The sequence below is a fragment of the Giraffa tippelskirchi genome, chromosome 7 (genome assembly GCF_054371585.1).
Source record: "Giraffa tippelskirchi isolate mGirTip1 chromosome 7, T2T-mGirTip1v1.2.pri, whole genome shotgun sequence".
Classification (NCBI taxonomy): Eukaryota; Metazoa; Chordata; class Mammalia; order Artiodactyla; family Giraffidae; genus Giraffa; species Giraffa tippelskirchi.
This window is the reverse complement of record NC_137281.1, coordinates 79060911-79075771: the sequence shown is the minus strand read 5'-3', so window position 1 is coordinate 79075771 and position 14861 is coordinate 79060911. Positions and strand designations below refer to the sequence as shown.

The window sequence follows — 14861 nt, the reverse complement described above, 5'->3', positions numbered from 1 at the left end:
TTTTGTGGTCTCCCTCTCGGTCTGGGGAAGCAAGCCTCCACGCTGATCCCCAGTAATCCCTACTTCCTGATATCCCATATCCTTGTGTAGTCCCCTCCCACACTGCAAGGTTGATCTGTGTAACAAAGAGAACACAGCAAAAGTAACAGTAAGTCTGAGTTTAGGTTATAAAAAGGGTGGACGTGATAGAACTGCTAATTATCAATACAATGGCAATCTTATTACAACTGATGTGTCAAATCAGTGTTATATACCTTAAAGTTACACGATGTTTCATGTCAAATATATTTCAATAATACATAGATTTTTAAAAGGAAAAAAAAGGCAGTACGACTTCTGGCTTTCTTCCAGATCACTTGCTTTGGAGAGAAGCCATGTTAATGAGCATCCACATGGAGAAGTACTATGGCAGGACACCAAAGCCTTCCTGCCCACAGCTACACAAGTGAGCTTGCAGTAGATCCCCCAGCCCCAGTCAAGTCTGTAGAACTATAGCCTCAACTAAGCTGACAGCTTGACTTAAACCTCACAAGGGTCCCTGAGCCAGGCCCACCCAGCGTGCCTGCTTCCTGACCTGGAATACATGCAAGATAATAAATGTTTGTTGTCTTAAGCTGCTAAATGTTGGGGTAATTTGTTACACAGAAAAAGATAACTAGTACACTATCTGTGTCACACCCTTCTGTTGCCAGGAGACCAAACAGCCATACTTAAGGCCACCTCATGACTTTTGTGAAATACAACAGGGAGAAATACATATAAATTATATTAAAATGTGTCAGAACTTTATCCAAAGTAAACAGTCCCCCTAGTTAGGAAGGCTTTTAAATCTCTCATATTTGCAATAATTTAGGTTTACTTCTCTATCCCTTCTTTTAGTTCTTAGGAGGTCCCTAGTTTTTATGAGTTAAGACAAGAATTTATGATTTTATATAAAAGTTGATAAGCAAGCAAGGTTTTACATGAGGAATAGGGGGCTTTCCTATTGTCAGGTAGAAGGCTTTCTGACATCTTGCGGCTGCTCGAACGGAGGCCTTTATTGCCTTCTTCCTTGCTACCAGCTGTATTACCACCTCTGTAACAATTCCTCTGGATAAGCAATCTGCTACTGAAATCAGCAAAAGTAAAATGAGCTTTTTATTCAGTTTTAAAAGCGCTTCTTACATTATTTTAAACATGAAATATGGGAAAGTCTGAATGACTAAGACCATTTCAAGAAGAGAACTCAGCCAATCAAGATGTGGGAAGAAATATTTCTTCATGGTATATTCTCCAGTAGGTCTGTTCTGCAATGTAATTCGTTCTTGAACTTATTTCCACTCTCTTGAAAGCAAGAATACTAACAGGAATGCCTAAAACTTTGAATCATTTAACTACCTTCTAAGAAGCAACAGAAAAAGAGTATTATGGAGCCAATACTTACCTAAAAATAGTAATATAAGGTAAATCTGAAGAAAAAAGGAAAATCTAACTTTGATTTTCACTGGATATGGCAATGTGAAACTGAATCTTCCTGTTTCATTAAATATTGGAATGGACTGAATCACTGAGACAGCTGAAAGCAGAAACAAGAACTTTTTAGAAGCAAATGAAATACAATTACATTTACTGATAGAATCTTCTAACTCCTCAAAGTCTCAGTTCTAGGTTTCTTGAAAATGCTTCCTCCTCCCTTTTTACAACAGGCTCATGCCTCTTCTTTTTTCCCCACTAGCTTTCCTAGGAAATAAGCCTTCAAGCTGACAGCAAAGGTAAATGAGGAACAGTCATTTGATAGCACTGAGCTTCCTATTCTATAAAATGGAGAGAAAAGTACCTATCTGACTCACTCGTTAGGTGTTTGTCATAATAAAATGAAGTCATCAATATGAACTTGCTTTGGAAGATTAAAACTACCATATAAATAGGAAGCATGCAATGCATGACCACCCAGCTTCCAAACCTTAACGAAATGAACTACTTCCTTGGAACAGTCTGGACAGCAGGAGTATTGTGGAAGGAAACCACTAGAAAGAAATTCTTGAAAAGTTCAACACCCATGTATCAGACTAAAGCTGGCAGAGGGAGGAAGAGAGGTCTGGCTACTCAGTGGAGGTAAGATATAACACCTAGAGTCCTTTAAAGTACCTTCTGCCAAACATCCCATAGGATATAGGGGAATCCACACAGTGTAACGAAGCCACGTGAGGACCTTCCAATCCATGTCAATGCAGGAAAGCATGTAGAAGGGGTACCTATTGGAAATAAGGCATTCACATGTTAAAAACCACTGAATGCAACTCTAGAACATCATTCAAGAAGAGTAATTTCACAGTCAGTCACACATGGCTTCTTTTTAGCAGAATTAATGAACTCCCATCATGCTCTTCTTCCGATCTTCAAAGGATATGAATTCTCAATAATGGCAAAGTAAGTTTAGGTCTCAAAGGAACCCTCTATGAAAAAGTTCAGTACGTGGAATACATGGAACAGATGCTCAGAAGCATTTTGGCTTTATTCCTGGTTCTGATCTATGTTTCAAGTAGGTAAGGACAGATACTTGAACACTTTATCTCTGCCTAAATGAACATTACCAAAATCAAAGTATAAAAAAAGACCTCTAATCTATAATCAGGCATATTCTACTTAAAAAGAGCTAACATAAATTTGTTTCTCCCAAACAGTAAAAGTTACTATTAAGAACCTATAATCTCTTTCACTTTTGTGTTAAGTGGACTAGAGGGTATACAGGATGCCATGGGATGCAGGCTACAGTTAAGACATAAACTAGGACTGCTAATGTCTTTTCTCCCTCTTAACTGTCAACTTTACCAAAATATCACCAAACCTAGAACTGAGGAGTCAGTTTGCAAAACCAATGCTCCACTTGGCTGAAAAGGGAAGAAGTATGGAATATGTATGGTCTGGTACAGAACACATGTACTTTAATCAGATCTTTTTTTTAAAAAAAAAAAGATAATTTCTGGATTTCCCTGGTGGTGCAGTGGTAACGAATTCACCTGCCAATGCGGGGGACACGGGTTCGAACCCTGGTCTGGGAAGAGTCTACATGCCTCGGGGCAACTAAAGCCCATGCGCCACCACAACTGAGCCTGTGGTTTAGAGCCCACGCACAACCAGAGAGTAGCCCCCACTTGCCATGAATAGAGAAAGCTCGCATACAACCAGGAAGACCCAGCACAGCCAAAAACAAGTAAAATTATTTTTTTAAAAGATAATTTCTTCTACTGACAATCAAAAATGGAAGAATCAGATAAGAGGTCAATTCAAACTTCAGTAATCTTGTAGCAAAAGATTTATTCTATCATCCCTTCTCGATGGCTGGTCTTCAGTACTTCATCCAACCTGGGATGCTTCTTCAGTCACATGTTTCTTCAGCCCTTTCAAGAATTTTCCCATGTGAATGAGTCCTCTCTTTCCAACAAGACAGCAAGATCCGAAAGGGTAAGACAGGCCTGTGGTTTCTCTGGATCTCTCCCGCTGCTCCCCAGTGTCCAGGCTGGTACTATGATCCACTGAGTGCTTTAAAAAAACTGCCTCAGACTTCCTGGCCGTCCAACTCTGTGCTTCCACTGCAGGGGATATGGGTCTGATCCCTGGTCAGGGAACTAGGATCCCGCATGGTGTGAGGCCAAAACATAAAATTTTTTAAAAATAAATAGGTTTGTCCGAAGGTAGTGAGTTATCTCAACTGATTGTCACAGTCAGTTACAGATCGAACTCCTCATTCTACTCTTTACCCCTTCTCACTACTGCACTTGACTAGTCTTTTATGGAAGCAGTCTAGATGTCCATCGGTAGATGAACGGATAAGGAAGTTGTGGTGCATATGCACAATGGAATATTACTCAGCTATAGAAAAGGAACGCATTTGAGTCAGTTCTAATGAGGTGGATAAACCTGGAGCCTATTATACAGTGAAGTAAGTCAGAAAGAGAAAGACAAATATTGTATAGTAATGCATATATATGGAATTTAGAAAGACGGTACTGACGATCCTACATGCAGGGTAGCAAAGGACACACAGATGTAAAGAACAGACTTTTAGACTCAGGGGGAGAAGGTGAGGGTGGGGTGATTTGAGAGAAGAGCATTGAGACAGGTATATTACCATATGTAAGACAGATGACCAGTGCAAGTTCAATGTATGAAGCAGGGTATCCAAAGTCGGTGCTCTGGGACAACTCAGAGGGATAGGGTAGGGAGGGAAGAAGGTGCGGGGTTCAGGATGGGGGGGATACATGTATACCTGTGGCCAATTCATGCTGAAGTATGGCAAAAATCATCATAATATTGTAAAGTAATTATCCTCCAATTACAAATAAATTAATTTAAAATAAAATTTTTAATTAAAATAGTATCTTTAATTTTTTAATTAAAAAAAAAACACTCTCAACTTTGCAGAGCACATAGATGCAGGTAGAACTCCACACATGAAACTTTAATCTCAAATCAAATGAGCCTCTGGATAAGCCAGAGTCTTATCCATAGTAGGAGGAGCACTCAAACACCATCCTGGGATTTCTACCCACCTGAAAATTTCAACTGTGCTCCATATATAAAACACAAAGAAAACCACAGCTTTGTTTTGCATTTCTTCCATGGTACCAAAGATGATAAACAAAATGAAGTTTCTTCCAAGAAGCTATTAAAAAGATCCAAAAGAGAAAAAAAAGTTTTAAAATACATTTTTAAAAGACAACACATAAATGTGTTATCTGAAACATAACCCCATTAAATTCAAGGTAAATAGAAAAAGACTGACAACAATTTAGAACAAGTTTAAGTACCAAGTCAGAACCAGTATTACAGAGAGAGAGAGAGAGAGAGAGAGAGAGTGTGTGTGTGTGTGTGTGTGTGTGTGCAGATAAAACACTGCTATTTCTCTGCAAACAGGTAGAAAAGTTAAGAGAGAGAGAGTGTGTGTGTGTGTGTGTGTGTGTGTGTGTGTGTGTGTGCAGATAAAACACTGCTATTTCTCTGCAAACAGGTAGAAAAGTTAAAGTACCCAAGCCAGTACCAGTATTTCTGGACAGATTTTGTGTATGTGTATTCAGAGAAAACAATGCTATTTCTCTGCAAACAGGTATTTTTACTCATTGAAACTTCTCAGCCAAGTGTGGATACTTACTAAACAAACATTGAAACCCTGCATTCCCCACCCTTGAGCTCAACTGTTCAATACCTGGGAAAGAGAAGGTATCACTGGTGTCTTAGTGACTCCAATTGCTGCATTGATAGATTCCACAGCTGCCAGCATCTGGCAAAAATACATCATGTCAGCCACAGTGTGGAACGTGTCATAGAAGGACTCTATGGGACAAATACATATTAAGGGTAAATCAACTAGCAAATGCCAACACAGAAGTATTTTGCAATCTAGATAAGCCTTTACATGAAATGAATTTTAGGAAAAGTATAATAAACATCCAGTCAGATTCAAGTTCACTACTCAACTAAGCTGGAGGGGAGCAGGCCTCCATGGGTCTAATTAGTAAATTTTATTGGTTACCAGTTAAGTTAACACATAAACCTTGTATGCCCTTCTCAATTTTAAAAGGCAAGAAAAAAAGCATACCTAGATTTCACTCACTTATTATATGCTGAAAAATCTATGTATCAGGCACACTGGTAATTCTTTTCCGACCCATTTAATTTAAAGCTAAAACTGTATTACATATATTGAATGAAACCTAGCTTTTAAAAATATCAAAACTGTACAATCATAAATACATGCAGAGATACAAAAGTACTGAATAAAATTAACTTTCAAAAACCTTAATTGTATTTATATATTTAATCCTATTAATTCTCATTCTGGGAACATATCCTAACTAAAAAATCTAAAATGAAAAAGAATAAAAGCTTCAGCAAGGAGCTTGTTCTCTGAAATATTACATATTTCCAAGTGCACTAAAACAGAAATGGTCTAAACCTGTAAGTATGGAAAGTTTGAGTAAACTATAGTAGATCTATTTCATGGAATATTATATAACAAATTAAAATGAGTTATTGTTTATATGAGGTCAACAATTGTGGTATCAATTTGCAGTGGTCCATAATTTAATATCCTTCACTTTTCATACTGATCCTCACTTGACATCCTGAATTCTTACATTCCTCTTTGCAGTGTTTCTCAAGCAGGGCACCACTGACATTTTGAGCAAGACAGTTCTTAGTCCTGCATATTGTTAAGGTTTAGGATTCTTGTCTCCCTGCCTATTAAAGTAGAGTCTTTAAGAAATGGCAGAGTTAGGCAAGTTACCAACAAAGATGACACTCCTGCAGGCTCCTCAAAAGAATACAGTTTAAATGTCAAATGAATAAAACAGGCCCTGGCAAGACTGAAAACACTCTCTAATCGCAAAAATGATCCACTACAAAGTCAAATGTGAATCCACCAATGAGTAAGTTCAAACTTTGATTAGTTAATTAGTTTAATTAATTAATTAATTAGTTGATTTAATTAGTTTCTTTGAAGAAGTAATGAAAAATTACAATTTAAATTTTGCTATAATATAAAAATTTTCATAATTTTAAATGCCCCTTGTGAAGACAAAAATCACAATTTTTTTTCACCATTTACAGTGAAATTCTGTATCTTTCTTCAAGAGATTCACTTCTTAATTTTTTGGACAAATTATCTTTGACAAATGAGGTTCTCCATTATTTTGACTAGAAAATTGTGACTTAAGATTTGGCACATGGTAAATAAAAGTAGATCTTGTTGCTTTGCCTCTGATTTTATGGGAAATTCATCTTTGTTTTAATTCAGGAATAGAAATCTGATTTCTAAAACAATTGTTATAAAGAATATTAATAACACTAGCATGCTTATAATATTGTTTTAAAAACAAGATGCAAAACTGTATACACAGCATGATTATAATTTTTAACTCCAGGAAAAAAAATAAAGACTAAAAGGAGATGTATGGAAATATTAAAAGTGATGGACAATGGCTTATTCACCTCCCCTTCCAGGCCACCCACACCTCCTCCAGTTTTCTCGCATTTTCCAAACTTTTTTAAATTGCTCCATTTACTTTTTTAAATTTTTTATTTCTTCATTTATGGTTGTGCTGGGTCTTCACTGCTGCCCATGAGCTTTCTCTGGCTGCAGTGAGTGGGGGCTATTCTGCTGTGTTGTGCACAGGCTTCTCATTGCAGTGGCTTCTCTTCTTGTGGAGCGTGGGTTCTAGGTGCACGGGCTCAGTAGCTGTGGCACATGGGCTTAGTTGCCGTGTGGCATGTGGGATCTGCCCAGATGAGGGATTGAACCCATGTCCCCTGCATTAGCAGGCAGATTCTTAACCACTGGACCACCAGGGAAGCTCCAGCCCATTTAGTTTTATGATCTGAAAAAAATTTTTTGAAAGTACTAACAAGGTACTCATGTTAATGGACAAGGATTTAAATAGTGGTAGTATAAAAGAGTACACTCTTTCTGGGCAGTATACATCAGAATCCTTAAAAACAACCTGCTCTTTAGTCTCATAATTCTTCTTCAAGAACTTTTCCTAAGAAAGGTACATGGGTTTATTAAAAAGATATCCAACAAAGTGCCAAGAATCCATCACTCTGATAGATGGAATTATGGCAGAGTTTAAGTATTTAAGTAATTAATACATTTTTATAATTAGAAAAAACTTTATTTAATAAAAAAAGTACTAATAGAAAGACATGAGTTTCTACAAGTTTGCTACTTCCTTAACATGAGTTCAGCTTATACATGTTTTTGTGAAAAAAACAAGTACATGTTTAGAATTTGCCATTCACCAACACCTTTTATTCAAAGAGAGAGAACTGCAAAGGACAAACTATGACCCTGGGTACCAGGCCCAGGTCCTTAGTATACTTCTGAGGACTGATGAGAGAAGAATTACGATAGCAGCTCCATTCCAATAGGTGGTTAGGAAAGGGCTCAGAGCCAAAACAGAAATTACAGATCCAGGCAGCTAACTTTAAACACATGACCCAGATAATTTAGCAGCTTTTGGAGTGGATCACCTAATGGCTAGCAGGCTTGCACAGGAACATTCAGAACCATACAACTATGATAGATTAAGTAAATTATTTATGAACTGGAAAGTCCCTATTCATTCTATGAAACGTGTGTTAAATCCATACTAGTAAGAGCTACAGATCTGAGAACAACTGTCCAAAACTAACTTTGCTTCTTTAAGTAACCATCAGTGGACTTCTAGTTATACATGACTATAAGATGGTAGGCATTTGGGAAGTTCTTCACTAGCCTACAAGTGTGCTTTGCAGAATTCCAAAAGACTGGAAAAACAATGTGCACTTCGTTCTAAAGATTCTGGAGCTAACTACAATTCACCTTTACAAACCTTAGATGGGAAAATTTAGGACTGAAGAATAAAACAGTCTACAGGACTTTTTCTCTTTTTAAATAGTTTCTTATTTCCATTATGCTCATATTTTTTCTCATATTTACTTTACAAAATAAAGAAAAAATTTAAATGATCCATTCAAGCCATTTGAAAATGGTGCCTTTTCTTCCAATCATTCCACATTTATTGGTTGTTTTTTTCTCCTTTTTATATTGGTGTGAACAAACTGGAAGAACAAGTTTGTATGTTACTTTTTTAGCCTATCATAAGTGTTTTACCATATTATTACAACCTCTTTAAATACTTTACATATGCTTCACAACATTCCACTGAGTGAACAATCTAAAGCAATCCTTCATTCATGGACATTTACATAGTGTCTAATTTGTCACTAATATAAATAATGCCATAATGTATATTTTTTATAATTACTTTTTGGATATGAATAGTTAAGGTTCTTGATGTTGCTACTGTTGTTGCCATTCGGTCATTCAGTCATGTCCGACTCTTTCTGACCACATGGACTGCAGCACACCAGGCTTCCCTGTCCTTCACCATCTCTCAGAGCTTGCTCAAACTCATGTCCATTGAGTTGGTGATGCCATCCAACCATTTCATCCTCTGTCATCCCCTTCTCCTGCCTTCAATCTTTCCCAGCATCAGGGTCTTTTCTAGTAAGTCAGCTCTTCCCATAAGGTGGCCAAAGTATTGGAGTGTCAGCTTCAGCATCAGTCCTTCCTGTGAATATTCAGGACTGATTTCCTTTAGGATGGCCTGGGTTGATCTCCTTGCAGTCCAAGGGACTCTCAAGAGTCCTCTCCAACACCACAGTTCAAAAGCATCAATTTTTCGGTGCTCAGACTTCTTTATGGTCCAATTCTCACACTGGAAAAATCATAGCTTTGATTATACGGACCTTTGCCAGCAAAGTAGTGTCTCTGCTTTTTAATATGCTGTCCGTGTTGGTCATAGCTTTTCTTCCAAGACGCAAGCATCTTTTAATTTCATGGCTGCAGTCACCATCTGCAGTGATTTCGGAGCCCAAGAAAGAAAAGTCTGTCACTGTTGCCATTGTTTCCCCATCTATTAGCCATGAAGTGATGGGACCAGATGCCATGATCTTAATTTTTTGAATGCTGAGTTTTAAGCCAGCCTTTTCACTCTTCTCTTTCCCTTTCATTAAGAGGCTGTCAGTTCCTGTTTTCTGCCATAAGGGTGGTGTCATCTGTCTATCTGAGGTTATTGATATTTCTTAATTTCAGCTTGTGCTTCATCCAGCCCAGCATTTCACTTGATGTACTCTGCATATAAGTTGAGCAAGCAGGGTGACAATATACAGCCTTGACATACTCCTTTCCCAATTTGAAACCAGTCTGTTGGTCCATGTCTGGTTCTAACTGTTGCTTCTTGACCTGCATACAGATTTCTCAGGAGGCAGGTAAAGTGGTCTGGTATTCCTTCCTCTTTAAGAATTTTCCACAGTGTGTTGTGATCCACACAGTCAAAGAAAGTTTCATTGGCAAAGTCAATGAAACAGAAGTAGATGCTTTTCTGGAACTCTCTTGCTTTTTCTATGAGCCAACAGATGTTGGCAGTTTGATCTCTGGGTTCCTCTGCCTTTTCTAAATCCAGCTTGAACAGCTGGAAGTTCTCGGTTCACGTACTGTTGAAGCCTAGCTTGGAGAATTTTGAGCATTACTTTGCTAGCGTTTGAGATGAGTGTAATTGTGCGGTAGTTTGAGCATTCTTTGGCATTGCCTTTCTTTGGGATTGGAATGATAAACTGACCTTTTCCAGTCCTGTGAACACTGATGAGTTTTCCAGATTTGGTGGCATACTGAGCACAGCATTTTAACAGTACCATCTTTTACGGATTTTAAATAGCTCAGCTGGAATTCCATCACCTTCACTAGCTTTGTTTGTAGTGATGCTTCTTAAGGCCCATTTGACTGTGCACTCCAGGATGTCTGTATCTAGACGAGTGATCACACCATCGTGGTTATCTGGCTCACTGAGGTTCTTGAGTACCTTGCAAAATGATTTTCCCAAAGAGTTGTACTTATGGACCCTCCCTAATAGCCACTGTTGTCTTTATTTTGGCATATGTTGTTTTCAATTAGGCGTCTTTTAGAACTTTGCAAAACTGATACATAAAAAATGGTATCTTTCATTTCCTTCACCATTACTGAGTTAAACATTTTGTTGTATGTTGAATTAGTTTTACTTCTTCTTATGAACTGCCTGTACATGATCTTTATCTATTGGGTAAAGTTTTCACATTTTAAAATCAATTTTACAAGTTGTTTATATGTAAAAAAAAAAAAAAATGTTGTCAATATTTGCTGCAATTTTCCGCCAAACCTCTATCCCCATTTTGCTCAACTCGATATGCTTTTAATCTTTAATGTTGTTTTGGATGGATATTTTTAGATATATAGAAATTTAGGCATTTTATGTGATCAAATACATTGACCTTTTCCTTATAATTTCTTCTATTAGTTTTAAAGTTAGAAAATCCTAACCCTCCACATGTGATTTTCATAAACATTTCTTATATCTTCTATTATGACTTAACTTTTTGATACATGACTCCTAAGTCTTTTGGGAGGATTTTTTTTTCCTTTATATACAGCGTGAGAAGAATTAAACAGATTATCTGGCTCGCAAACGAAGCCAATTTTCCTTGGAAACATTATTAGATTTCCCATCTAATAGAAAAAAATGACTGGATAATATTTTCCTTTCCATTGACTCAATATTCCTTTTTATCATATACATAATCTGGCCATATATTATATAATGTAATATTATAATAATAATAATATATAATGTAAGAGCTATTTCTGAGCTACTTAATCTGCTCTATTAATTAGTCTGTCCTTATACTAATACTATTTTAATAATATTTTTTCATAGCAGGTAGAGAAAATCCTCTCCCATTACTGTTTCTTCCCTCAAATTTTACTATTTATAGTTCACAATAAAATTTCAGAATACTTTAGATCACATTCTCAAAAATGTTCTATTGTCATTACTTTGGCCAGAATTCTGTTAAACATATAAATTAATTTAGCAAGAACTAACACGTTTATGATAGTCTTTTCATTCAGTTTCACAACAGTCCATTTAGTCTATTTAGGCTCCAAAGGAGTGAGACCCTTTTGGGACTCTGTGTAACTTTGACACTAGGAATATCACATCAATTTAGTTAGTTATAAATGAATTCTCAAGCAGTGAATAAGAAAGGGATGTTAGTCCAAGATATACCCCTGGCTAGCTGTGTGGATGTGGACCATTTCTTTGACCACCTCCAAATCTGTTTCCTCACCTATTAAATGAACAGAACATCCAGTCAGCCTGTTTCACAAGGTCATGGGAAGTAAGAGATGTGAACATACAAAGAAAGGTCTGAAGTGCTACATAAATATGGTGGGGGTGGAAGGGGTTGGTGTGGCAGGCTGGTATTGTTAATACCAAAGGCAGAAAGTGTTACTTCTGGTGAATAATGGGCCAAACTACTCAAAAAAGAAAGCAAGCTTTGAAACTGTGTACTTGCCTTTTCCCAAGATAAAGAATCTCACGGTCAAGTTGACAAATATCCAGGAGAATCCCAAGAACTGCACTAGATTATACATGAACAGGTATCCTTTCTTCAAGCTTGTAAGAGCTGAAAAGCAAAGAAAGGCAGAAAGATGTTAAAAGCAGTAGTCACAGCAGGAGACAGGTAGGTGGGGTTTACCTGGATGACTGCATCCCTCTTTCCTAAGTGGGTGCCCTAAGCTCCTCAACAAATATCTGGCCCAGGTGTGCACCAACCAGGCTCTTGGTCCCATAGAAAACAGATAAGGAAAATTATAAGGAATGTTGTAGTCCAAGGTATATCTTCAGCTGTCTTTTCCCTCACGTATTGAAGGGTAAGTATACAGACTTAATAAATCCAATAAGGAAAAGGAAAAATTACATCTGGCAAAGAATAACTGACTAGCTAAGGAGGCATTATAAGGAAAGGAAATAAAGCTATATTCAGTCCTTGCTCCTGTCATCTTAATATAATCTACAGTTTCTTCTTTTCTAGAATTTTTTTAGGGCATGTAGGTCAAACTACCTCAAAGAAATACAAACTGAATTAAAAAAATCAAATATTTGATCATGTATCCATCCAACCAAACATTAAGTGAACACCTACAACATGCAAGATACTGTGAGTGGCATCACTGAGCTTCAAAGATGGTTAAGACACGATGCTCCCCTCAGCAAGTTTACAATCTAAAATCCATACTACAAGATTGAGAGCCACAGGTAATATCCTGTGAGAATTTCAAGGAGAGAAAATGACTTTAGGCTAGAGAAGCATGTATCAGGCCAAGTCTTCATGGATGAGATGGTTATCTAATCAGGGCTTGGAATATTGAAGAATGAGGATATAACCAAAGAAGGAAACTGCAAACCACGAAGAGGAAGGAGAATAAAGGTCATTAACTTTGCAGCCTAAGGGTTTGCAAAGACATAGCCAATAATGGAATTAAGGGAGGAGTAAGGAGCTTAGACAGAGTCATGGTTGAGTCAAAGGAGTAGGGCAAAGGAAAGGATAATTCTTAAGAAGAGCTTTGGAGTTCAGGTTTTGCTGCTACACATTTATTCCTACCTATTTTTTCTACCTATATTTTTATAGCCACATATCAGTGTTTCTATAGAGATATACAGCATAGACACTTGGTTGATGCTCAAATAATCACACTTAGTATGTCCAGTCAAAAACAGCTTTATCCCAAGGGGTCAAAAAAGTCATACTTGTAGCAACATTTAACAAATTAAAATTTTTTTCTTCAAAACTACAAAAATGTATTACATTTCCCCATTTAAAGAACTTTATCAGGAGACTTTATGAATTTAGATAAAACTGTTAAAGCTTTTTCTAAGATCATAAAATAATCCATAAGAATTTTTACATATTTTAGAAGTTTATCCCTCTAAAACACCAAAACATTAAATTTCAAGGTGGCCTTTTTATGTCATCATTCATGTCCACTAATCCTCTCCCCTCTTCTGCTTTTCTAAAGCAGAAAATTCCTCTCAATTAGTGGTTATTCAAAATTTTTTTAAAGCAACAAATTGTCTTTTCCATAAGAAGTGTTATTCAGGATGCTAATTCATAAAATACAAAAGCCAAGCTGCTCTAATTGAAGTGGACCTGCCTGCTTGGCCTACCTCTCCAAAGCATCTCTGGGAATCCCTGGGGTACCATGGAACATAGCTTGAAAACAACTGCTCTAAAATTTCCCCTTCAGTCGTGTCTGACTCTTTGCAACCCCATGGACTATACAGTCCATGTAATTCTCTAGGTCAGAATACAGGAGTGGGTAGTCTTTCCCCTCTCCAAGGGATCCTCCCAACCCAGAGGTCAAACCCAGGTCTCCTGCATTGCAGGCAGATTCTTTACCAGCTGAGCCACAAGGGAAGCCCAAGAAACTGGAGTGGGAGGCCTATCCCTTCTCCAGCGGATCTTGCCAACCCAGGAATCAAACCAGGGTCTCCTGCATTGCAGGCAGATTCTTTACCAACTGAGCTATCAGGGAAGCTCTTTCCCTACATATGGCATGCCAAATAAGTGCCACTAAAACTTGAAAAGTTTTTGATTTTGGACACATGAGGAACGCTTACTTATTCTGCTTTTCAGCATTAGTTTTGTATAGACCTGCATGGTCCTCCAACTTGAATGGATAAGCTCTTCAAGCACAGGTGCTCTGATGGGTTCATTAGCTCCAAAGCTCAAAGGCCTAGGACAATGCTTTCCATAAAGCATGAATTTAAGATAGCTGCTGAATTTAATCTATGATACCCAGAAGATAACACCCTTAGAGAGTTTCTTGCTTGGACAGACGCAGAAGTAGAACTGAATTTTTAAAAGGTTAATGAATAGCAGGACTACACAGAATACTTTCCATCTTTAAAGGTGACAACCACAGCCCTTATGATCTCAGTTAGGAAAACAACACCAGACTGGAAGACCTGTAGTCATGGACCTATGCAGTAATTTCCAGGTCTCTGCAGGACTTGCTGCCACCTAGCACCCTACTAGGCCAGTCCAGGAGGCTGAGGTTCTTCCATTCTGCTACATCAACCTTAGTGTACTCAGATGATGTCAGGCCCCCCAACAGCAGGGAAACATTAAAAGTAAATAACACTTTTGATGTGGGTTTGCACAGATCAAGCGTTGGGCATTAAGGATTTCTCATAAACTCATCCGCCCAATACGAGCCCTCCTGCCGTTTCACACTCATCCATACTCCCATCTCTGTCACAAGTTAACTGGTAACCTCCATAACAGTAGGGGCAACTTACTTTCAGGGGAGCCTTGGCTTTCGAGTCTGAGTTTATTTAAGCGTTCTTCTTCCTAGAATTTGGACAGAAGTTTTCCAAGAACACAAGTTAGACTACTGTATGGTACAGGGAACTATATTCAATATCCTGTGATAAACCATAAGGGAAAAGAATATGAAAAAGGATGTG

The 14861-nt window shown here is 37.6% G+C and overlaps 1 protein-coding gene across 9 annotated transcripts in view; it reads right to left on the bottom strand.

Annotated features, from left to right (window-relative positions):
- Positions 1-14861, bottom strand: part of HACD3 (3-hydroxyacyl-CoA dehydratase 3) — a 29305-nt gene that overhangs the window by 3172 nt on the left and 11272 nt on the right. For 8 of the 9 annotated variants that reach the window (XM_081513842.1, XM_081513840.1, XM_081513839.1 and 5 more), the window contains 6 exons: positions 14694-14745; positions 11908-12018; positions 5186-5313; positions 4533-4645; positions 2128-2234; positions 1424-1555 (listed from right to left, as the gene is read on the bottom strand). In XM_081513842.1, coding sequence (XP_081369968.1) covers positions 1424-1555; positions 2128-2234; positions 4533-4645; positions 5186-5313; positions 11908-12018; positions 14694-14745 — 643 coding nt within the window. The remainder of the gene's footprint in view (positions 1-1423; positions 1556-2127; positions 2235-4532; positions 4646-5185; positions 5314-11907; positions 12019-14693; positions 14746-14861) is intronic. The other variant, XM_081513836.1, reaches the window with a different exon arrangement.